The 24,066-nt window shown below is 40.3% G+C and overlaps 1 protein-coding gene and 1 long non-coding RNA gene across 2 annotated transcripts in view; both read right to left on the bottom strand.

The window, feature by feature from the left end:
- shdb (Src homology 2 domain containing transforming protein D, b) overlaps positions 1-24,066 on the bottom strand; it is a 32,906-nt gene that overhangs the window by 5,643 nt on the left and 3,197 nt on the right. Inside the window, exons 3-6 of the mRNA XM_086088185.1 lie at positions 21,378-21,528; positions 17,406-17,627; positions 1,644-1,818; positions 573-692 (exon numbers count right to left, since the gene is read on the bottom strand). Coding sequence (XP_085944311.1) covers positions 573-692; positions 1,644-1,818; positions 17,406-17,627; positions 21,378-21,528 — 668 coding nt within the window. The remainder of the gene's footprint in view (positions 1-572; positions 693-1,643; positions 1,819-17,405; positions 17,628-21,377; positions 21,529-24,066) is intronic.
- On the bottom strand, positions 2,178-15,780 carry LOC147166058 (uncharacterized). The gene is made up of 3 exons (XR_015096401.1): positions 15,696-15,780; positions 13,055-13,120; positions 2,178-2,258 (listed from the first exon to the last, which is right to left on the bottom strand). It is a non-coding gene; the product is annotated as an uncharacterized LOC147166058 (long non-coding RNA).

A 24,066-nucleotide genomic window follows, 5' to 3' on the forward strand; every position in this document is an offset into this window, starting at 1 on the left:
TATATATTAAAATAATTGTTCACTCTACAAAAATATTATTTTTGTAATAGTATTTTTAAGTAAAATGATGATCAATATTCTTTAAACTATTATTCATATTGACTCCAAATAATTGAATGAATAAATAAATACATAAAAATAAAGCACAACTTCCTAATTTTTCATTTATTAAAACTTTATAATCAGTACATATAATTCCGTTTTAATTAATTAAAAATGTTTTACTCTTTTTTTTTTTACTCTATTTAAAATTGTTCATTTTTATAATAAAAAGGAATGCCTGCTCTTCCTGATCAATTAACTATTACTCAATAAAATAAAAAAGTTTATTTGACCAATATTGTTATATTTTATTATTTGCAATGAATCATTTAATAATTTAATAAGCTAAAAAAAAAAATTTAACTAACAAAATAATAATAAATACATTTTAACTAAGAATCAAAATGTCTAAACTAATGCAAAAAATATTACAGAACTATTCAATTAATATAAATACTCAGTAAGCCAGATTAAAGAAGTGGCCCTCTGGCTAACCCCCCGCCCCGGTTAGTGAGTGTTAACGTGTGTACCTTAGAGACAGCGAGTAGTCGCATCTGTTGGTCTGGCTGTTCCTCACCAGGTAGCTACACTCTTTACTCAACGTGAGCAGCGACTCCGCTTCGGACCGAGACAGTGAACCGTGGTACCACCTGAGACACAGAAAAAGCGAGAGTGGTCATGCATGCTCGCTCTCACTCACATTTACTCGCACAATGTGTGCATGCACACACTTATAGTGTGTCTGGTACCTGATAAAAAGTGAACGTCTTCTTGTTTTTGAGTCCATACAATGGATTAAGGAACACCATTGTTTGTAACAACCATAATTAATGAGGCGTTCATTTTGTGTTTAATTTTTTTTAAAGGTGCCATAGAAGGTAATAAACCTCACAGCAGCACTTAAATAACAATCATGGATTCAATGAGGCAACAAAATCGGCTAGCGCGTTGCGTATTAGCGTGTGTACACATATACCTTTACAGCATGTGCTTAAGTGATGTCGACTCGTGTGGTTGGATTCCATTAGCGAAACAAAGTCTTTATGAGCAAAGAGGCGGCACATAAATCACACCAATGATGTCTAAAATTACAACACCAAAGTAAATGTGTGTTTTTAATGTTCAGACCTAATTAGTTTTTACTCTAATGCTTCACAGCTCCCTGGGTTCGGCTGGGCGCTGCTTCGCCGAAACACATTAACGCGTCATATTGTCCACGCTCATTAATGGCTCAAAGTGAAGGGAAGTTAGCCGAATAACACAAATTGTCCTTTAAATGTTAAAAGCTGCTCATAATCAAGAGGGAAAATCATCCCATTGAGATGTTGTCTAAGTATGTCATGTATGAACTCATCTTGCACAGCATTATGAGCATGTTTAGAAGACAGTAAATGTCAAGTGTATCAGCAATGCGCCTACTGCTATAAAACTTTTTATCACTTTGCCATCCATTAGATTGAGGTAATTAAACTAATGGCCACAAGGACAGTGAACATGAAATCAAGCAAACCTCTTAATGTAATGAAATGTCAACAGCAATGTGGCCTATTGGACAAATAATGTACTGTACATTATATGGATCAGAAAACGGGAAGACGTACACTTGCTTCTCCAGAGGCTGTGTGGGGTCCACCCTCTCCCCCACCATGGTGAGGCCCTCTTGGGGCATTCGAAACTTCACCCCCCCGCCCACCAGCGGGCTGGACCGGGGCCCTGGGGGACGCAAACGCTCGGTGGGCGAAGACGAGCGATCCCATTCGGTCCCGTCGAACTGTACTGTTGGCACAGAAGAAGATTTATTTTTTATTAGTGACCGATATGGCTCATTTTTATATCGCTTGATCAATAAAGGTAAAGTCATACACACCACAAAATTTCATGTCATTTGAATATTTGCCTCTCATACTACATGGCAAAAAAAAAGAGAAACATTTTTTAAATTGTCACTTTCCTTAAATCACGCACAGTAGAATAGCTACGGAATCTGAGGCTAAATGGATAGCAGGTGGAAAGCAACAGAACAGACGGAGTCAAAGGTCACGGTGACTGCAGATGTTTGAGTTCATGGGGGAGGGGTGGTGACGACGGAGTAAATGTGGGGAAGATGGCGGGTCGTGTTCAGGGCGAGAGGTCACCTTGTTCTTGAGCGGAGGGATCCTCCTCCCCCCTTTGACCCACCGGGGCAGGCCAGGACAGCTCTGACAACTCTCTCATCTCTAATAGAGGAAGAGGGGGTGATGCGGGTTCGGCGGGGGGAAGGGGGGGGGTTGATATCAGGTGAGAGAAACAAGAGCGACAGAGTGAGAAAAGCACAGATGGCTTCAACAAAAAAGCAGAAATGTGAGAGAGGCGGCGATGACGAAGCGGTGAGAGTGCAAGATTTTAATGAGAGGAAGCAAATGGAAGTGAGATGCGGCGGCAGGAGGTCGTCTTGTTATGTGATGGACTGAGGATGCTGGATATTATACACAGTAAGCAATGGGATGCTGGATATTATACACAGTAAGCAATGGGATGCTGGATATTATACACAGTAAGAAATGGGATGCTGAGTAATGACCTATGACCTGCCATGATACCACATGTTTTTCCACCTTGCTTGCATACCTTTGCGTCTTTAAAAATAAAAATAAATACAATTGATACATCAGGTATGATACGTCAAACACATCATATTAAATAAAATACATTTTGAGGCCTCTATTTCACGATTATAATATTTTTTTCCCATTAAAACCCGGATGTATATGATCTGACACATGCGTTGCGCAGATAATCCATTAGAGGGCAGTATCACCCATCTGATGGCTTTTCCAGCGACCTTACAAGATTGCCCCAATTGAGAAAGGAGAGACAACTAAATGTACTTTCTGATTTTTGGAAAAACTATGCTTGATATGTCTGTTTATTATTATATTTTTCAGTTATAAATGTACAAAAGTCATATGTGGAAGTTGATTTTCAATTTGTTTTTTGTTTTTGTTTTGTTTTTTCAAAAGGACCAATAAATACTTTATTTACAAAGAATCTGAATTTTCTCTGATATATTTCCTGGTCCAGGCTTTATTGGGTTTATGATCCATTTCTCTTATTTCCTATTGGATAATTTATAATCAGAACCAATTGAGTGCATTCTGTTAAGAGCTGCCAAAATTAAATCGATTAATTGACAAGTAAATTAACTCATTCACTCCCAGCCATTTTTACTGAAGCAACCGCCTTCATTCTTGGCTCTTTTACTGGATTTTGACAGATTTTGCAAGGCCCACAAAATATTGTGTTCTATTAATATAAAAACATGTAACCTACCAAAAGAAAGGTTAGAGTATCTTTTGTCATCAGGAAAAAATGTGTTTCCGTTTTGCAGCAATTAACATTACAAAATAGCTAAGTTTCATCATTATTCACAAATCTGCTTAAAGCAGTGGGGAAAGAGCTTTTTGAAACATGGCCCTGATTGATCTCTTATACTCTGCTGGACATTTTTGTAATAACTACCATTGCTTCAAGCATTCTCTTCAGTTCAGAGGCTGCATCAAAGTTTTCTGTATGCTATAGCATAAAAAACAAACAAACATAAAAAACTTATAAATACGTCTTTGGGAGCATGGTGGGATTTAAGTTTTTTGGCAGCAAATGAGTTAATCGACAACTATTTCACAATGGAGTAATCATTTGGAACCATTTCTTGATTGAATATTAATCGAATAAATAATTGATTCTAAAAATATTCGATAGTCACAGCACTAATTCTGTTCAACCTCAGAAGTTCCTGGATGTATCTCACATCCCATATTTCAGTCCACTGAGGGATGGTGTGCACCGTACACAACAGTTCCTCTGGACACAGCCATTCATCATGGGAGAGAAGGGAGATCATTTAAGAGATATACTGCATTGCCTGCATTGTTCACTGTTATGGGATGCTGAGAAATTGTGTGGCCACACCAGCAACCGGGACAAAATTGAGGCTTCATGTGTGCCATGTGGCAGAGTAATTGAAGGGTGTGAGGGCTGTGAAAATGCTTCTTACACTGTCCTACCTACAGTGGAGGGGGGGGGGGGGGGGGGGTTACAGGGTGCAGAGTGAGGCAGAGCTGAAAATAGCTCATTATCTACCATGGCAGGCAATAATCTGTCGTCTCTGTAGTCTGACACAAGCGCACGTTATGCGATTTGGATTTGCCCGTTCTTGTGCAATACTCCGGCTAAAAAGATTACAAAACAAATACAAGGAAAAGAGACGTCTTAATGAGCTGACAAATCTAAAGACCCCCACCGCCCAGCCCTCTTTCCTTCTCTCCGCCAAGCCCGCCTCTTCAAAGGCTATTTGAATGGGCGTAGGGAAAGGGACCTGGCTGTATAAACATGCCTCTCTCCCCTCCCTGGTTAATTATTGAGCAGGCAGACACACTCCGCCACTTTCTCTGGCTCTCTGTGAATTATTGATGCGTGGCACGGTACAATGGCCCCATCTGGAGCGGGCCACCGAAGCCAGGACCAAAGTATGGCCTGGCACCCCTCAATGAGACTCGTATGCACACCTGACACTGAGAATACGCCCATCGGTCTGTCCGCTTGCTCTAACTGGCGAACAAAACGGAACCGCGGGGTAATGAGTGGCCCAAAGAGACCCATTTGATCAAATTTAGCATGATTTGGGTCTTTAAGAATTCCGTATGCCATGAGCTACAAGCAAGCAAGCAAGCTGCTGGCATACAATGCAAGAGCTGTATCACAAATGGGCCATTTGCAACGCTTGAGAGGTATTCTTTTTTAGATGATTAGTCCATTTTAGGACTTTCTTTCACAATCTTTTTGTGACCTCTGTAGTCCAAAGCCCGTTCTCACTGATGTTGTGCTTGTCCCAATAACATGTTTGTGGACAGACAGAAACTGGTTTACAAAAGCACAGTAAAGTGTTGTTAACTTTGTGACTTTTACAACCCCTCTATAAACTTTTTTTTTTTTTTAAGTGACGAGTGACTTAAAAAAGAAAAAAACAAATTCCCCCCAAAATCTGAAATTTTATTTTTGTGAAATTACACACATACATATATATATATATATATATATATATATATATATATATATATATATATATATATATATATATATATATATATATATATATATATATATATATATATATATATATATATATATATATATATATATATATATATATATATATATATATATTATGCAGATTAAAGTAGCGTTGTTCCGATGCCCAGTTTTATAGTATCGGCCGATACCGATACCTAGGTTTTTTTCCCCCAACATGAAAAAGCTGCCCTGCCATTGGTTCAGAGCATTCAAGGGCCAATAGGATATCTTGGCTCAGCATGCAGTGACCACGTCACACATCAGTGAATGTCGTGCACGAGCAAGACACAAGATGCTGTATTAAAAGGAAATAATGGTATCGGCATGTTATTTGTTAGTACTTTCCGATGCCGATACCTCTGTTTTAATGCAGTATTGGGGCCTATCCCAATACCGGTATCGGAACAACACTAGATTAAAGTTTCCCAATGGAGGAATTTGCCCCAAAATATATTTTTATTTGATAATTTATGACTCAAACGTCTAATTAGCAGATTAACATCTTAGTTGTACTCCTGCAAGCCTCTGGCCAATGATTTTCAGACTGGATTCGGGTTTGAATGTCCCACTCTCTGTCTGCGGATGTGACGACGTCATGTGCGCATTGTCTGCATTGATCACTGAGCAGCTTTAAAACTGAAATTGTCAAGCTGATTCCAAAATTGCAATAGCTTTCCCCCCCAAAATTTATTCCACACAGTTTACGTAAACCTTGGAACCACGGGCATACCGTTAAAACTTTATCTTCCGTTTTATGCTGGTTTTTTGTTTTGTTTTCAAAGCTTGTAACTATTCTATCTTACTAAAATATTCCATTTATTTCATATATTTAAAAAAAAACAGGGATCCTATGTATTGCTCAAAAATTTCACGTGATACGAGAAATACTGAGATCAGTTTTGTTTGAGATATACCTTCTTTTTTTTCAGGATGAAAAGCTCTTTTGACCAAGTACTGACTAAAAAAAAGATATCATTAGTCTTGCACTCTAATAAATCCAGTTTATGTCTGAAAGTCCAACAGTTCAACGTGCTGACAAAGAATCATGATAAGAAGACAGACGACACGCACGCTGGCAGGGAACATCTGGCTGCCGTTGACAACTCGAACCTGATGATGTGCTACGCGCGGAAAAGCTGCGTGCGCTCAGCTTTGTCCTCCGATACCGCACAAAGACTTTGCAGAAACAAAGACTTGCAGACAAAAGCGACGCGCTCACTTAAGCGCAAACAGCCTTGTCGATTCTACTCAGACGTCTTCTTAATTCTATCTCGCAATCGAGCTCAATTTAAGAACTCGTGTAATTCGGTAATTTGGCCAAATCCGACATGAGCTTGGAAGCTCTGTTTCCTAATAATTACAGGAGAGGAGGGCAAATGGAACATGTTTCAGTTGAGTGACAGGTAACTTTAAGCACACCTGCTGATTTTTGCAAGCTCAAAAGAAAGGAGGGAGTTGCACAAAGACAGCTTCATTTGGTTCATTAATGAAGACATCTGGGGTTTTTTGGAAGGGGCTGGCATGCATACGCTCATAAAGACCTTCTGCTGGGCACGCGGAGCCCACCCCCCCCCATAAAGACAAGATAATTAACACCTTATGTTAGTGCAGAGAGAAAAGGGCCATTCACACAAGTTTATAGCACATTGGTCACAGCTAATCAATTCCCGGCCATGTTTTGAATTGATTCCCATTTGAATTTATGCCTCGAGCTCATCATTTCCAATCATAGACTTGCACATTTTTCTGTAGAACATAACACAAACAGGCGCTGCTCCTCCGTACTGAGAGGAGCCAGATAAGGTAGTCTGGGCATCTGGTTAGGATGTGTCCTTAGTGAGGTGTTCAGGGCATGGTGGGCCCGGGGACGACAAAGGAGGGAACGTGTCGGGATTCCCCCCACCCCAGAAGAGCTGGAAAAAGTGGCTGGGGAAGTCTGCTCAGGTTATTGCCTGAGCGACCTGACCCTGGTGGCCCTTTTGAAAATAAATCTATTTACCGCAGCTGAGCAGTTTTAAATTGAGCTGCCCAGAGAGGAAGAAAGAGCGGGTCTTGGCCAGAAGCCAGTAACCTGGCAACTGCCAGATTGATAATTGTGATTCACGCAAGGGAGTTCTTCACATTATCAATCTGGGAATTCTCCACAGTGATTTGCTCGGGAAAGGCGGGGCATTCCGTACAATACTTCGAGCTGATTGGACGATGCGGCATCTTGTGCACCTTTGTTTTCACCACTCACGGCAACAGATAAAAATGTTGTCTTCGGTCTTGTCTTAGGACCAACATCAATGCGTGAAGCGCCTCCCCCCCCCTGTAAACAACGCCTGATTAGTCCGACCTAAAAAAAAAAAAGGTAGGTTGCGAACGTATCAGCGGTAGCAGTAAAAGATGGATTCTCGTAGTATTTGATGAACATATGTTAGTATGGTGGCTTAATTGGACAAGTGTTTTGGGATCACAGTTTGGGGGATATTTATAACAAAAACTGCTATTATAGCTTATAATTTATAGGCAATTCTAAAAAATAAAAAATAGCGAATTTTTGCCATTCAGGTTTGAAAAGTGATGGTTCACTGAATTCGCCTGCTCTTTTTCCTTGTCTAGATCCCATCAACTCACCCGTCCATCTTACAGCCAAGGAATCACAAAGGACATGCCTTTCCATTAATGTCGGGCTAAGGTCACGGCCGTGGAGAAGTAAAAGTGGCGAGTGATGGGGGAGAACGAGCAAATGTGACAAAGAGAAGTCCTTCCGCGGCGCCACTAAATTGATGAAGAGGCTGTTCTGCGATGATGGCCCGCGGGGCCTACCGAGAGCAGCGCACTGCAAATCTCATTTTCTGTTTTTCTTTCTTTGTCTGTGTGTTTGTTTCCATGCGCACCGCCACACAAAACATGGCCAGGCTCCAACTGACGCATACACACGCACACACAGACGAGAAATCCTACATCCAGACAGTGCTTACACACACTGACATGACTCGGCGTACACGGATTTGCTGACTGACAACTGGTAGAAGAACCCAACTGACCCAAGTGCCATGACCGACAAGTTTTCGAGATATGAGCCATCTTGAGTTGTGAGCACAAATCTGAGTTACGAGCAAACATTTGACTTGCAAGCAGTTTGGCAGATAGAAGGGGTGGGAATCTTTGACTGTCTCACGATTCGATTCAGAACGATTATGGATTCAAGGTGATCTGATTGACAATGAATGATTTCTACTCCAGTCTCACTCGCTAATTCTAATTAGCGTGCTACTCGCGGCACTTTTATTACTCAAAAGAATGGCTATTCATACAAAACGCTTCAGGAATGTATACAGAGAAGCATGTTAACATTGCTCACCAGCATATGCTCTTCCTACGCTGCAAAAAACAACAACTTTTATTGGAATAACTTGATCGTGACTTTTTCCTTCTACTCTCTAATGTGGCTACAATTTAACAGTGAATCAGAACGTGCGGAAACACACTGCCCCTAAGTGGCCAAATCGTGTACAACATGAACAGCGCTCCCAATAAAAGGCACACACAAAGAAGGGCAAGACAGTATAAAACAATTACATAAAAAATGAATTGCGATTCTCATTTAGTACGATTCAGAATAAATTTTAAATGTCCCAAAATCGATTCTGAATCGTACTAAATGAGTCGCAATTGATTTTTTGGTACACCCCTAGCAGACAGTGAAATGTTCTTCAAAAAAAAGAAGCCAAGCACTTCCTTTAAGCTAGCTTAATGTTTAATGCTAGCTCCATGCTAACATACAAGGCAAAAAAACAAGGACGGACTAATGAAACTCAGTATTGCCGTGTTACAACCCTTGAAGCAACGGATAATTCAACACAATTGCTTGTGATGAGTGCCAATGGTTGGCAACGAATCAGTTAATCTGATCAAGTCACTGCTTTGAGAACGTTGATAAAACTACCAATTAACATTACTTTAGTGAGGCAAGAACGGCTTTTTCAAAACAATGTATGGGCAAAAATATAGGGACACGTTGCCATTACACACAAAGGAAAATAAAATGAATACAAATTTGGACTTACATTCCCTCCCTCATAAGGCCAAAAGGTGTTTGATGACGGTTAGCCAGGATCTCTCCAAATTCATTCAGAAGAGCCAACTAAAATGTTCCCACAAAGTTGCAAGTATAGAATTACAATACTTAAACCCTTACTCTGATGACCCCGATTCTTCTTCCTAAAACAAGCAGATGTTGCAAACCCACAGCTGTTTTCTGTCTCTGTGCATTCGGCTCTTATTACTTTTGCAGCTTTGAACCGAGCTATTGTGGGCAGATTTCTATAGCGGATACTACACCTAAAATGCTTGTCGGGAAGGATGAAGGCAAAGTTAAGTCATTTTCTCTAGAGGCATGTTGGGAGGGACATTATGGAAAACTGGCATCCCATATAACTCCAATTTAGATTGACCTCCATGTGGGAATGCTGCCCTTATCTAAACAACAAAGCAAAAAACTGCCTTAACTCATCAACAGGTAACGGAGGAGAGACAGGAAAACTAAAAATGCCATGATTGACTGCAGAATTAATTATTATTTATTTATAAACTCTCAGCCACCTTGTGATCAACAAACTTTTATTTTTTTACAGTTACTCGGAACAGAGCGTACAAAATTAACCTTGGGCGAGACAAAAGCTGCTTCACCAGCTCGGGTACATTTCCATGACAACACAATACTGTAGAATATCTGAAACTGAATGCAACTTAGGTTGAACAAATCACAAAGCAGACACAATTTGAATACTTACTCTGCTGTGTTCTATGACATATAGAGACCTCAAATCTAGCAAGATGTTAGCAAATGTCAGAAGACCTCAAAATGTTTGCTCTGCTGTTCCTTCTAAAAAACATTTACAGCTTGGAAGCACTTAGCTGGTGACAAAAGTTTCTAATAGGGGTGTTGGAAAAAATCTATTCGGCAATATATCGCGATATTACAGCGGCCGAATCGATTTTTAAACATCAATTTTTTTATGGGAATATTCAACAAAACGTCTTACTTAGGGTTAGGATTTACACATTAAGCATGGAAGAATGTTTTATTAATGGAACATTAAGCCTATTTTTTTTTCAGTGTTGTTCAAACATGAAACAGAATTTTCAGATAAATAAATACATTTTCATACAAATCTTACAGTGTAGATGTACAAGTTTACTGATTAGTATTTTCTAAATTTGAGGTTGTTTTTTTGTTGTTGCAATAATCAATTTATAGATTCGTATCGGGATTAATCTGTGTCGAATCGAATCGTGACCTATGAATCATGACATGAACCGAATCGCCAGGTACTAGGCAATTCACACCCCTACTTTCTAACATGTTGATAAATATCTACTTTTGCAAATTATAAATGGGCACCATGTCTTTGGAAATGTTCGGCATGATTCAGTCAGTGATTGTCTTACACTAAGCTCCTTTCTCATGATCTGGTAAACAATGTGAAAATGATTCCGCTTATGTTGTCTGTTTTAGCGGCAATTGAGCTCATTAGTTGCCGAGGGGTCGGAAAAGTCACTAAATAGCTACCAAATCGCGGAAAATGGCAACAGAGATGCAATGTTGTTAGTGGAAGCCGTCAACTACGAAAGCTATAAACAATGTATGAAAGTCATTGATACAATTGATGCGTTGCCTAACCTTAGAGGAGAGTTGCTTTCAAACGTGCACTGCCGCTGTCTAATGAGCAGCTGCACTGAAACGACACGTCAAGTGATCTGCTCAGTGATACCATAAAGGAACGTTTATTCACCCGCCTTCAACATCATCCGGATCTCCGGCCAATTTGGGGACCATTCCCACTCTACAGACACTCATATAGCCATCGTGACGCGAGAATGAGCCTACTCAAAGCTGCGATACAGCACAGGGTTATAAAATAAGAGGGGGAAAACACGTTCATCTGTTCATTAGGTGTGTCCACGAGATGGCTAACGAGATGGCGCCTTTCATTAACTGGCTGATTGGTGCCGAGCAGCTGCAGGGTTGTCTGTTGACGTCGGCGAATTAATGAGTGCCGTAATTTGAGCTGGATAAGGGAGACTAGTGGCAGCTTTCAAAAGACTGAAGGTAAAAAGCCAGCGAGATTGAGAGAGGCCCGTCACGTCCGAGCCCCTCAGGCAGACGCACACAGATGGCCAAAGTGGAAAATGTGGCCAAAAGGAATGAGGTCAAAAGGATTTGGAGCAACAAACAAGTGATGAAATGTCTTAGGTTTAGTTTTATTGTACTTAACAGCAGCACCTGTCCTGTCACGATTTAGTTTTAGAGCCTGTGGCGTTATCAAGAAATACTTTTATTCTGATTAATATTACATTTGTGTAATATGAGTTATGCAGCAAAATCCAGTCATTTTTATCCACCTCAGGGGGCAGCCATTTTGCCACTTGCTGTTGACTGAAAATGACATCAATGTTGCTCAGGCAACGACCAATCACAGCTCATCTGTTTTGTGAAGCTGAGCGGTGATTGGTTGTTACCTGAGATCTGAGAAACTGTGATGTCATTTTCAAGGCACTAAGTGGCAAAACTACTGATTGTGACAAAAACTGCTGTATTTTTCTGCTTAACTCAGATTCCACTAACACAATATTAACTCATTAACGGCAAAAATTCATTTAAACTATTTTTATTAGTTTAACATGTTTTTCCACTTTTGTTAACAAGAGTATGAAAACCTATATTTTTTTATTTTACATTTAGAACATATATAAAATGTGTGATTAATTGTGAGTTAACTATTGAAGTCATGCGATTAATGACAACTAAAAATTGTAATTGCCTGCCGCGATTTAAAAAAAATTAGGGGCGTCACGCGATTATTTTTTTTATTGCAATTAATCACATGACTTCACTAATTAACTCACGATGAATCACAAATTTTACATATTTTCCAGATGTACAATTAAACAATTTCTAGGTTTTCATACTCGTTAACAAAAGTGGGAACAAAAATTTAACTAATAGAAATAGTTAAAATTATTTTTTGACGTCTATAGCCGTCAATGGCAGTAAATTAGTTAACCAAAATACTGTATTTAGACTAGTGGGGCTACATAGAACATTTTTGGGGAATGACTTAAAAAAAAACAAAAAAAAACAAGTGGTTTGATTTAAAATGTCAATGGCAATGTGCTACTCTAAAAAGTGTTACATTTGAGTGAAACTTCCGCCGTGCTGAAGAAAAAATTGTTTTTGAACAATATTTGGTTAAAATAAAACATTTTGATCACAGTTTCAAGACAATGTCATTATTATGTATTGTTAATTAGTATTGGCGAGTACCCAACCACAAGGACTTGTGCACTATTCGTGCTACTACTTACCTATTATGCATTTGTGGGTTCACGTCACTTTACAAAGAGTCACCATAACGACAATATGCGAGTTTGACAATGGCTGGTCTAGAAGTAGTGACAATAATTAGCGCAGTTAATCTGCGAAAAGCATCAGCTGAAGTTCTCCCTCCCACACAACACCAACGCACTCATTTGTGCCAACACGCGCACTACTTGCACGCCACATCCTCTCACCCTCCAATTAGATGCTTGGTGATAATCAGAGTACAGTATGTACGCTCGCCTCGTGCAAAGGCGTTGATGAGGCGAGGGAAGACCACGGTGACCCCCACCTGCACCTACACCCAAAGCCACCCACGCACATGCATGCACGCCCCCCCCCCCCAACAGCAGATTATCCGAGGGAATGTGTCACATCTGCTGGGAAAGAGGGCAACGCCGCGTACGAGAAACAGAGTGCGCTCATGTGTTAGGATGACTGGTGAAGGCAGCCGCCATGGCCCTGATTCCCCTTCCTCACCTCAACACAGCCCGTAGCCATTTCTCGCACATAAGCCCCTCCTCTTCACCTCACCTTGGATGTGCGTATCTCGCTGTCCTTTGCCATCCGCCAGCCGTTCCCTGTCCACGCAGAATAGCTCTGTGGCCGTGGATTAAGGGCGAGAATGGAAAATACGGTTTGTTTGTTTAGACTCGCGTGCTTTGGTGCGTAGCGAAAGGCAACATGCCAGCACGCAGGCCGAAGGACGCTAAATGGCAATGACAGGGGGTCAAAGCGCTACAGCAGAGCAAGCATTTTCCTCCTTTGGGCTGTGTAATTGTGCATGTTATCTGAGAAAGATGCATTACCTTTTTAATTTGCTGCCATACTTTTGCTTTTAACATCACACCCAATGAAATGAACAGCAATGTCAAACTGATTTATATCTGGCCGAAGCGTACATCATCATAAAGGGTGGGGTTGAATACCATTCAGGGACGCCATGATTTAACTCATTCGCTCCCAGCCATTTTCACTGAAGCAACCTCCTTCGCTCCTAGCTGTTTTACTGGATTTTGACACATTTTGCAAGGACAACAGAATATTGTGTTCTACTGTTATAAAGACATGAAACCTACCAAAAGTAAGATTATAGTCTCTTCTTTCATAATTTCTATCTGTTTCCGTTTTGCAGCAATTAGCATTTGAATATAGCTAAATGTCATCATTATTTACAACTGTTTAAAACAATATGGAAAAGAGCTTGTTGCAACATGGCCCTGGCTGATCTCTTATACTCTGCTTCCACCTGCTGACCGTTTTTTTGTAATAACTATCATTGCTTTAGCGACCTCCTCAGGCCAGAGGCTGCATCAAAGTCTTCTGTATGCTCTAGCATAAAAAAAAAAAAAAAACATAAAACATTTATAAATGGTTTTGGGACAATGGCAATATTTAAAATAGAGCGTTTTTTATACGTTTTTGGGAGCAACTTAGTTAAAATGTAACGATTGAATTTGTTTTTTCAAAACAACTTTTTTCAAACTAATATCAGTGTAAGTACTCAATTAGTCACTGATACCGATAACAAGTACCGATACCACTAGTACTTTTGATACATAAAATTTCCCAACCAAGAAAGAAAATAATTACATAATTGACATACAATTTACAAATTACATAATTTCTCTAAATATAGCATTTTCCTTAAAATCTTATGAAATTATAGCTATTTTCTATTATTCTAACATCTAATTTGTAGTTCCTAATCGTAAAATAGCTATTAGACCGTGAGTACCAATATCTTGAAATAAGCTTGGTATCAGCCTGATACCAGGACTTACAAAATATTGCATATAGTGTAGTAGCGGCTGTGTTAGATGAGCGCCCCGCCTTTGAAACCCGCCACACACCGAGCAAAGCGGGCGAACACAACAAAACTGTAACAAAGTGTGCAACTAGTTTTCATGAGTGGGCCAACACGTTTTACTGTGATACGAAATTTGAATCGCAGTGTCGCAGACTTAGCGGCCAATTTAAAAGTCATCTTGTATCAAAATGTCCTTTAGCTCCAAGACATACCAGTACTGTATGGTATAGTATATATGTTGTGTTTAACATTAATAGTTAATTATATGTATAATTCATAATGTTTGTACTAGTGGCTGAAAAGCAAAGCGTGGAGCGTCTGTCGCAGATATGCATGTTTGGGGTCAAGCAAATATCCACACTCTCTCCTTCATTTCTCGCACATTTCCTTTCTTTGTATTATTATAATACAAAGACAGGCCAGGGCAAAATGTGTCTTCCTTGCCAATTGTGTCATGTTTCTTCTGGTTAGAAAAAAAACACTATGCAGTTCTGTATATGAAAAGCCTTCAACACATTGTCCGTGATTGTCCAGTTGAGTCAAATTCAGCCGTGTGTCGCTTGGTGTATGGCGGGTCTAGCTGTGACTCTCTCCATTTTACTAGTAAGCAAATAATTAGAGTCAGTAGGTATATATATATATATATATATATATATATATTTTTTTTTATTTTTTTTAATGCTTTAAAAAATCTTGCATTAACCGCAATGTAGCTGGAGAATCCCATATTTTCAAATAGGCTTTTGTGTCAATTTTTCCATCTGGTAATGTGATTTTAGCACCAACATGGGCTGCAGTCGCTCTCGGTGTGACTAATTAGCACTGGTCATGCACATGTAGACATGTAATTAACTGGGGGTGGGAGGCTCTCGTACACACTGAGGGGTGGGCTTGGGTACTAGTGGGAACGGAGCAGAGTGCCGACGAGGCACGGTTGATTTATTATCCCATCACCTTGACCTTGCTGACTCGAAAGATGCGGCTCAATTAAGCCGGCTTGGCCTCTTATGATTAACACTGATCTACTTGGACGGACTGGATTCCTCCTTTACATTCCATTCGTCCCAATAACGTAGTCATAAATGACAACAAATATATGCCGCCAGGCATCTTTTAATTAATGTTATGCTAAAATTCCCCACATTTCGAAACCATTTAAAATCATAAAACATCAAATATTTAGCTCATTAGAACATCCAAGTAAATATTTTCTGCATTCCCCAAATTCCTTGAGTTACGTCGTACGCAACCTCCGTCGTTTCAACTTTACGGCGGCCGTGCCTCGTACGTAGTCCCTTATTTTTTTGTTAATTTCCCACACTAATCACGCCATTTTAAAGTTATTTCAAGTTGTGTTGTTGTTACCTTCAGTAAAGGACGTCCATCGGCAGGTCGGCTGGCCGTCAGGCGCGTCACATTTCCGTGTTTAATTTTGAATTCGCTCCGCTCTGCCGTCAGTCAGCAATGAATGTCCGTGCGGAAACACGAAATATTGGTTCCGGCGCTACCGGGTCACGCAAATGTTTTCTTTTGTTTTTAATTACTGCACAAATTATTTTTGATGTAAATATCGACTTTAAGGGGGAAATTGGACTTAATACGAAATTCGGGTTACGTCGCCAGCGTAGGAACATAACTCCGCCGTAACTTGAGGACTCCCCTTGTGTCCCTCATGACTGAACATCAACCCAAAGGTTGTCATGACTTTCGGACTTCATGTGTAAAGAGAAAGAAATCAATATTCACTCAGAGTTGTTTGAAGAGAATAAAGGAAGACAGATGTGTCATTTGGGAGAGCTGAGACCGTGTAGGTCACACCGGTCTCCGTTTCTTGCATCAAGCATTTTTACTTGTTATGTGATGTAGCTTTAGAAGTGCAGTACAATTAAAAAATAATTCCACTGTGCGGTATACTGTAACAGGCTGTTCTCTGAACCCCCCTGGCAGCTTTCAGCCCTTGAAATATGCTCATTATGAGAGATGACTTTTCCGCTCACTCTCTCCACGCAACACAATCTCTGACAATTCTATGGAACAGTCCCATGATGAAAAAGATTTGGAGAACTCTTGCACTTTATGCGTGAGTAGCTATTGATTGGTTGTTTTGCTTCTTCAGAATGATGGATGAATCTCTATTATAAGAGCATCGCAACCGGGAATGGACATTGCAGCATTATTTTGTCAAGCCAGGAAACCCAAGACTCCATGGTGTACCCCGCCTCTAATCCAAAAAATGGGATTTGGGATTCAGTTTACACAAGACGAGGATGGGAACTGATAGGAACTTAATGATTCTGATTCCATAATCGAAACCGATCAAACACCTGATCAATTTGATGCTGGGGGATTCTCATTGGGTGAGGGAATTAAGTAATACACATGATTATACGACATGAATGAAAATCGATTTACACTCCAAATTCTGAACCAAAATACACTCCTTGCATATGACGTCATTTGTTTGTGATGCAAGAGGAATCAATAGACGGAATGGCTACGGAAACAGATAAACGACTGTTTAAAAAAATAATAATAATAATTCCGGACAAGACCAGCACTATAGAAAACTCATTCAGCCAGTCTTATTATTAGACTTTAGCCCAATCTGATCGGCTCAATGAGATTGGCCGATACTTTGCATTTCATGCACATCTTGCGATCAATTGCAATTTGTCGATTCGATCAATGACGTCATGAAATAAGACATTTGTGGCACTGAAAAGACTGCTAAACATTGGCAAAAATGCCTGAGAATACTTCTGTTGATGCTCATGTTCAGTACATAATTTTTACAGTAAATAAACAAGTAATTTAAACATAGACATATTGCTTGATCATGTGATCAAATCGGGCCCCAAAAATCTTGATTGTGTAAAGCCTACTTATTATATTTAGCATTAGCAATCACACGTTGTATGAACTGCACTCTTACTTCCCGATTTCACCTGCGCGAAACAAGCTGGGCCTGAATCACTTGCAGCTCCTGCTCGTCGCAGTGAAATCCAATCTAGTAAATGTGGTTTCTGTGTTTGCTTTAACTTATAAATCAACACCTTTAACATTCCACAATCGTACCTGCAAAAGCTTTGGAGATGTGATCTTTCTTCCACTCCCAGGGTTGGTCGTACTCGTCGGCCGGTCTCTCGTCGTCTTGCGGCAGCCTGCTGCCCTCCTTGCCCTCCTCCTGAGCTTCTCCGAACGTGAAACCCGGACGTTGGCCTCGCCCGTCTTCATAAGGGGTGTCGTACAGCTGCAGCCCGCCCCGTGACCGTCCTCCACCCGGGCCACGCTGCAGTTCTAATCAAAGCAGATACAAAAAACACTCAAGTCGGCGCACCGTCGGAGCGTGCTGAAGATCACAGCCGCAATAATATTAACACGGGTATTGTTTGGTACCAAGAGCGCCTGTTGAGCGCTGACATGACTAGAATTAAAAGAGCGGGACGAATGATGTTTGCGCAGCTTGCGGCGGGGCTCAGAATCTCATATCGCGGCTTAACAAGGCTTTGGGCTCCGATGCGGAGTAGCATAAAAGGCACGCGGGCCCACCCCTTCCACTCATCCGCACGACCCCCTGCAGCATCCGAGCGTCGCTCACAACGGCGCCCTTATTCCCCCGTGAAAAATTCTCATCACTTTCTCAGTAGGTCCCTACTGAGGAATATTTCTTGGAGTCAAATATGGCCCTGGGATAGAAAGGATTATTGACGCAAGCGAGAGAAGTTAATCAGATTCTTGCATCTCATCAACAGGAGCCAGAAACAGGAACCACTAATGGCGTTTTATATCTGATGACCTAAAAAATGTACCCTTTTAAGAACAGGTGGTAGGAAAAAATGAAAGTAAAAAAAAAAAAGGGCACACCTAAAAAGATGAAACAGAACCGTTTAATTGTGAAAGGCGGTGAAAAACTTTCACACCACACCAAGACGGGCTGCCTGGTAGTCACCATGGCGACCAAATGGAGGCCCTGGGGAAAGGCCCTGAGGCTGTGAAGAAGAAGGAAAATGGAGGGAGAGCAGAGGAGCAAGGCAATAACAGGAGGCTAAGAGGAGGAGGAGGAGCAAGCAAAGCGGGAGGGGGCGGGCGGGGGCGATTGTTGAGCACGCATGTGGGGGATCTGTCAGCGTTTGATGTTAAGTCATGGCGACAGAAGAGCGGCGGCGCCGAAAGCTGCTCTACCTGCGCCGGGAACCCGAGGTGTCAGCGAGGCCGCCGGGAGATGGCGAAGATGAAGGTGGAGAGATGAAAACATGGCTTATAGGGAATAAAATGAGAAATTCATTGGAGGCATGATGGCGGGAAACACAAGCGCACAGGGGGAGAGAAAATGGAAATCTGACAGAAAGGTGAGCGGGGCTGAGGACCGAGGGAGGCTGAGGCATAAAGATGCATGTAAGAACAATTCAAGACTGAAGACCTGAAAAATTGGGACGCCCGTTTCATTTTCTTTTGTAGAAGTCGAAAGAGTGAACAGATGAATACGAGTATTGGGACACCTGATCGTGACACCTAAAGCAGTGATTCCCAATTACTATGCCATGGCACATTAGTGTGTATCTTTGTTCAGCTATTTATGCCAGTAATATGTAGTAACAGGTAAAACAATTAAGTACTTTTTTAACTAGATGGCATAAGGTACAATTAACTAGGGGTTTGCAAAAAAAATCGATTCTAATAAGAATTGCGATTCTCATTTAGTACGATTCAGAATCGATTTTAAATGTCCCAAAATTTATTTTATTTAAATTATTTTATATTGTCTTGCCTTTGTCTGTGTGTGCCTTTATTTGGAGCGCTGTTCATGTTGTACCCAATTTGGCCACTTAGAGGCAGTGTGGTTCCACGCGGTCTAATACACTGTTAAGTTGTAGCCACATTAGAGAGTAGAAGGAAAAAGTCACGATCAAGTTATTCCAATAAAAGTTGTTTTTTTGCAGTGTGGAGCCGTTCTTTTGAGTGATAAAAGTGCTGCGAGTAGCACGCTAATTAGCATTAGCGACTCAGACTGGAGTAGATCATTACAATTCCTTGCACATCTATAGAATGAAGCAAAAATCATTGTCAATCAAATCATTTTGAATCATAAATCGTTCTTAATCGAAAATCGATTCTGAATCGAATCGAAGGCACAAAAATTGGAATTGAATCGAATCGTGAGACATTCAAAGATTCCCACCCCTACAATTAACCCGTGTATAATTCATACAACAGAATAAGTCATGGCTTTCGGTGCGTATATCAGCATCACTGAATAATTAAAGTAAGCTCGGTTGAGTGCCGTGAGATTTTTCTAATTAAAAACTAAGTGCCTTGCCTCCACTTTTAACAAGAATTTGCATCGTGTGGAATTTGTCCATTGCTCCAGTAGACTCTCTCATTGAGTTGAGTTACCAATCGGCCCCTCGCGGCTGAAGCCAGTGGGCAGCCATCTTACGTTGCCACTTTTACTGACAACTGTGTGCAAGGAGAGCCTCTCAAAGAACAAACTTCTCTTTGAGAACCATTCGGATTTATACCATGTTAGAGAAAATTAACAATCATATTCTTAGCAATGAAATATGCATGTAGCACTTCTTCCCAGATTTATTAGCGCAACCTCATGCAACGCAAAAGGGCCGCCGCTGGCATCTCCCGACGGCATGTAAGCGGCATTATTACTGCATACATATAAAAGTCTGTGCACTGGACAAATCCAATCTGCTCCCACAAAGTTGCAAGTATAAGATCTTGGTAAAATGGATAGTTAAAATGTATACAGTGAACCAAATTCACAAATTAGCCTATTTAGCATTTTAGTCTCTGGAACCTATCTTTAGCTAGTCACTGAAAAACTCATCAAATGGTGGTTATGTGGGCTTTTTATAATGCTCTTAGATGCCACGAGATGGCACCAAACGCTGTGGCTAATTGGAAGGCAGTTCATTGGTGTCAAGGAAGTATGTTGAAGTGATATATCTGGACTAAGAGACTAACATCTTTGTCAGGGAGGACTCATTCTCATCAACTCTTCAACCACAAACAATATGACACATTTGGCAACATTGGAGGAGAAAATCCAAATATTGGCCTATGTTAAGATCTTAAGAACAGTTATAAAACAACAAACATGTGAACATGTTCCAAATAAAACTGCAACTTCAGATACAGCGAATAACTATAAATCCTACATCTCCCGTTGGAACACACTTAATTCAAGCCATATTACTTAGTCTCATCTCGCGAGTCTCGGAGTCAGTGACAGTCTGACAAAAGCTGTCAAAAGACAAACAAAAGCTCGCATATCAAAGCTGAGCAGATGATTGTCCATACACTCAATCACTGTTGTGATTCTCATCTCTCGTCATTGTCTCTACCCAGCTGCTACAACAACAGCTTACCTCCCATCTGCAAGGAAATTCATTAAATAGCCGAGATTATCAGCGCATTCGACCACCAAAGATGCCAGTCGCATCATAGAGAGGGCAAGGCAATAATTTGCTAAAAGACAGATTACCGTGACATCCAGACTCCCCTGAGGGGCCGATGAGAGCCCTCAAGATGAAGCCTAGATAGACGAACAAGGAAAGAGGAGAAGGAGGAGGAGGAGGAGGAGGGCGGGAAGTGGTGCTAGCGGCGGGAGCACTTTTACACTAAACCACTGGGACAGGGCAGGGAAGGGATGCTGGGAAGACAGAGATGTTACAGGAGGAGAAACAAATGGAAAACGGTAGATGCGAGTGAGATGATGCAGGAGGAAAACCCACAGGGGAGGAGGGAGGGCCGGCGGTGGAAAACTCCAAAGGGACGCACGATGATGCATGGACAGAAAGAAAATCACTATGCAAAACAGCAGTCAAAGCCTTGAGGGGAAAAAAAATCATCTTGAATGGCGACTTTACAAATGAAAACAGAAGCATATGAAACACAGTATGAGTATTGTACTGAAACGGTGGCATCGTAGCATTTTGTCCAGGATCTGAATTATAACAGCAATTTGTAGAATACTCAAGTAGAACTTTGAAGTGATAAAGAGTCCCATATCACCATAGCGATCACTCCACTCACCTGTTATGACTCGCTGGGCCTCATAAGGTTCCATGTAGCCATTGTTTTCTGAAGGAACCGGTCTAACATCTGGTTCTGGTCGATGGTCCAAGCGAACATCAAAGGGGTCCGAATAATCGGTGTCCCCCGCCAGTGGAGCAGAAGGCACTGCCTGAAAAGTCAAAAGTAACCCACACAAACAGACACATTTATAAACACAGAATATATGGCATTAAATGACTTGGAGACACTTGATAACAAACAAACAGAGTTACTTAGAGCAGTGATTGCCAACCACCACATTATTTCAGCATAGACCGCACATTTTTTAATGAAATTTTTGTTTGGTAGTTTGAAATAAGCTTCTTTTTTTCCCCCAATATCAAATAGGGATGTAACGATAACTGCGTGATATTGCGGTATTGAAATACTAACAATATCGTCGTCGTCATGTCACGATATTAAAAGCAGCACATCTCTTAAAAAGAGGTTGTATTCAATTTATGTAGTTGTAGCACCCTCTGGTGGTTAGTTTATTAGGGCAGTTAAATTTGAATTAGGAATGTTTTGGCCACTGTGGTGATTATCTTTCATATAAATCAGGCATACAAGCAAATATATTTTTATAAAAAAAATCTGGCAATGTCGTGAGTTTTTTTTAAATGATCATTATTAGTTAATTAATTTTTTTTTTAATTGCTAGATTTTATGGTTTTTAACTGTTATTGTAATTTGTTTTAATCTTCCTCTGTAGCAATTTGAGATTTCTTTGAGATGTAAAGTGCATTACAAATTAAATGTATTGTTAGTATAATTATTAATATCGCCAACCTGCCACAATATCGTGAGAATTATTGTTTCGTGAGGTTCACATCGTGATATCTATCGTATCGTGATGTTTGGCTCGTTATATCTCTAATATCAAATGTGTGCCTTGGCTCAATAAAGATTGGGAAACACTGATTTGAGTGTAATCGGTCAATGTGCTCCCATGGGAATTTAGTAGAAAAATCATACAAATGTTAACGTTGACGATTTTCAAGCAACGTTACACCATCTACATTAGCAGGGTAAAGTAAGAAGTAAGTCAGTATTTGACTAAATTGCAGTGCATTTCTTACATATTCATAAAAAAAAGAAAATCCTGACTGATTAACTGAACAGTGTAAATAAATAGTGTATTAAAAAAAAACACATCCTTGCTTATGAATGCTGCCAGACAAACAACTGCGCACACGCACATCCCCGCTGAATTGCTTGCATGCAAAGTAGATGCTGGTTGTTGTTTTTATGGTAATATTGTGACACTTATTTGCAACAACATTTAGAGTGTCGCAAAGGGCGGCAATTTATATTTAGCAGCAATGCGAATACACTCCTGGTTGAAAATCTTTAACAATATTCTGTGCCGCAGTTGCCGCATGAAAGACGGAACAGAAACTTGGTCATGTTTTTGGGTTACAACATTGGAACTAATGTATTCACTGAGCATCTTATAATGCAGGAAAGAGGCAGTGGTCCGCTGGCTCACTGACAGCTACAGAGGTAGCCATATGGTCACACGCACACACACACACACACACACACAAACACGCGATCTTCCAAACACCATCACTCATTGGCAAAATGCTGGTCTGTGTTTGTCTGACAATTCCCAGTTGAACGCATTCAAAGCCTAAAAATAAAACTGGATTCGAGCGCACACATTGATTGCGTTGTCTATTGATGTACAGGAATCGCTAGTATTAATTAGAGTGCAGATTTTCCCACAGATCCTGGGAAATTAATGAGGGAACGAGCTATCGAATGGAATTCACACTGTTAATCGACTTGCTAACTTTTGCTGTCAAAACTTTGAAGTAGTTTACTTTTTACACAAGTTTAACTTTTCTACAGGAACCAAGTCCTGCCGTGACAACAAACATTAAAAAAAAATTAATAATTGTTTAGAATTGCCTCCATTAATAATTTAAACCTTAAACATACCACAAACTATGATCCCATTATTCCACTGTGATTTTTTTTAATGCACCTCTCATAACTTCCTCCACTAAGAAAAAATAATAGGTAAAGCTAGTCTCAATCAAGATGTATCACTTCAATATAGTTCAACAACACAAATGTACTAATTTATTATGCAGGGCTATGACCCCATTTTGTGACATTTAAGTTTGTTTCAGAAAAAGACTAAAAAACACAAATACTTAAACATGGAATAGCGGGGGATGACTTCCACCAAAATAAATACATAATTCAATAAACACTTAAAAGAATTCAACACAAAGTGTTTAATAAGTTAACAACTCCAACTGAAGTAGATAAACTGTCGTTCATATTAATTCATGGTTCGTTTGCCTTTAATTAGCGTAAACTTAACGTTTTTGTGTAATGACTAACGTTGTTTATTGCAACACGGTTGTATTCCTTATTTGCTAAAGGGGAAGTCAACCCCCCCAAAAAATTCTTAACATTATGTTCTATGCAGCCCTTCTAGGCTAAATACGGTATTCTGGTTAATATTGTGTTGGTGGAATACGAGTTAAGCAGCAAAATCCTGCAATCTTGATCCATATCAGAAGGCGGCCATTTTGCCACTTACTGTCGAGTGAAAATGACATCACAGTTGCTTGTCTCAGGTAACAACCAATCAGAGCTCAGCTTCAGAAAACAAGCTGTGATTGGTCATTGCCTGGGCCCTGAGCAATTGTGA

Source organism: Leptonotus elevatus, chromosome 11, assembly GCF_054856555.1.
Source record: "Leptonotus elevatus isolate MCC_2025b chromosome 11, RoL_Lele_1.0, whole genome shotgun sequence".
Taxonomy (NCBI): Eukaryota; Metazoa; Chordata; class Actinopteri; order Syngnathiformes; family Syngnathidae; genus Leptonotus; species Leptonotus elevatus.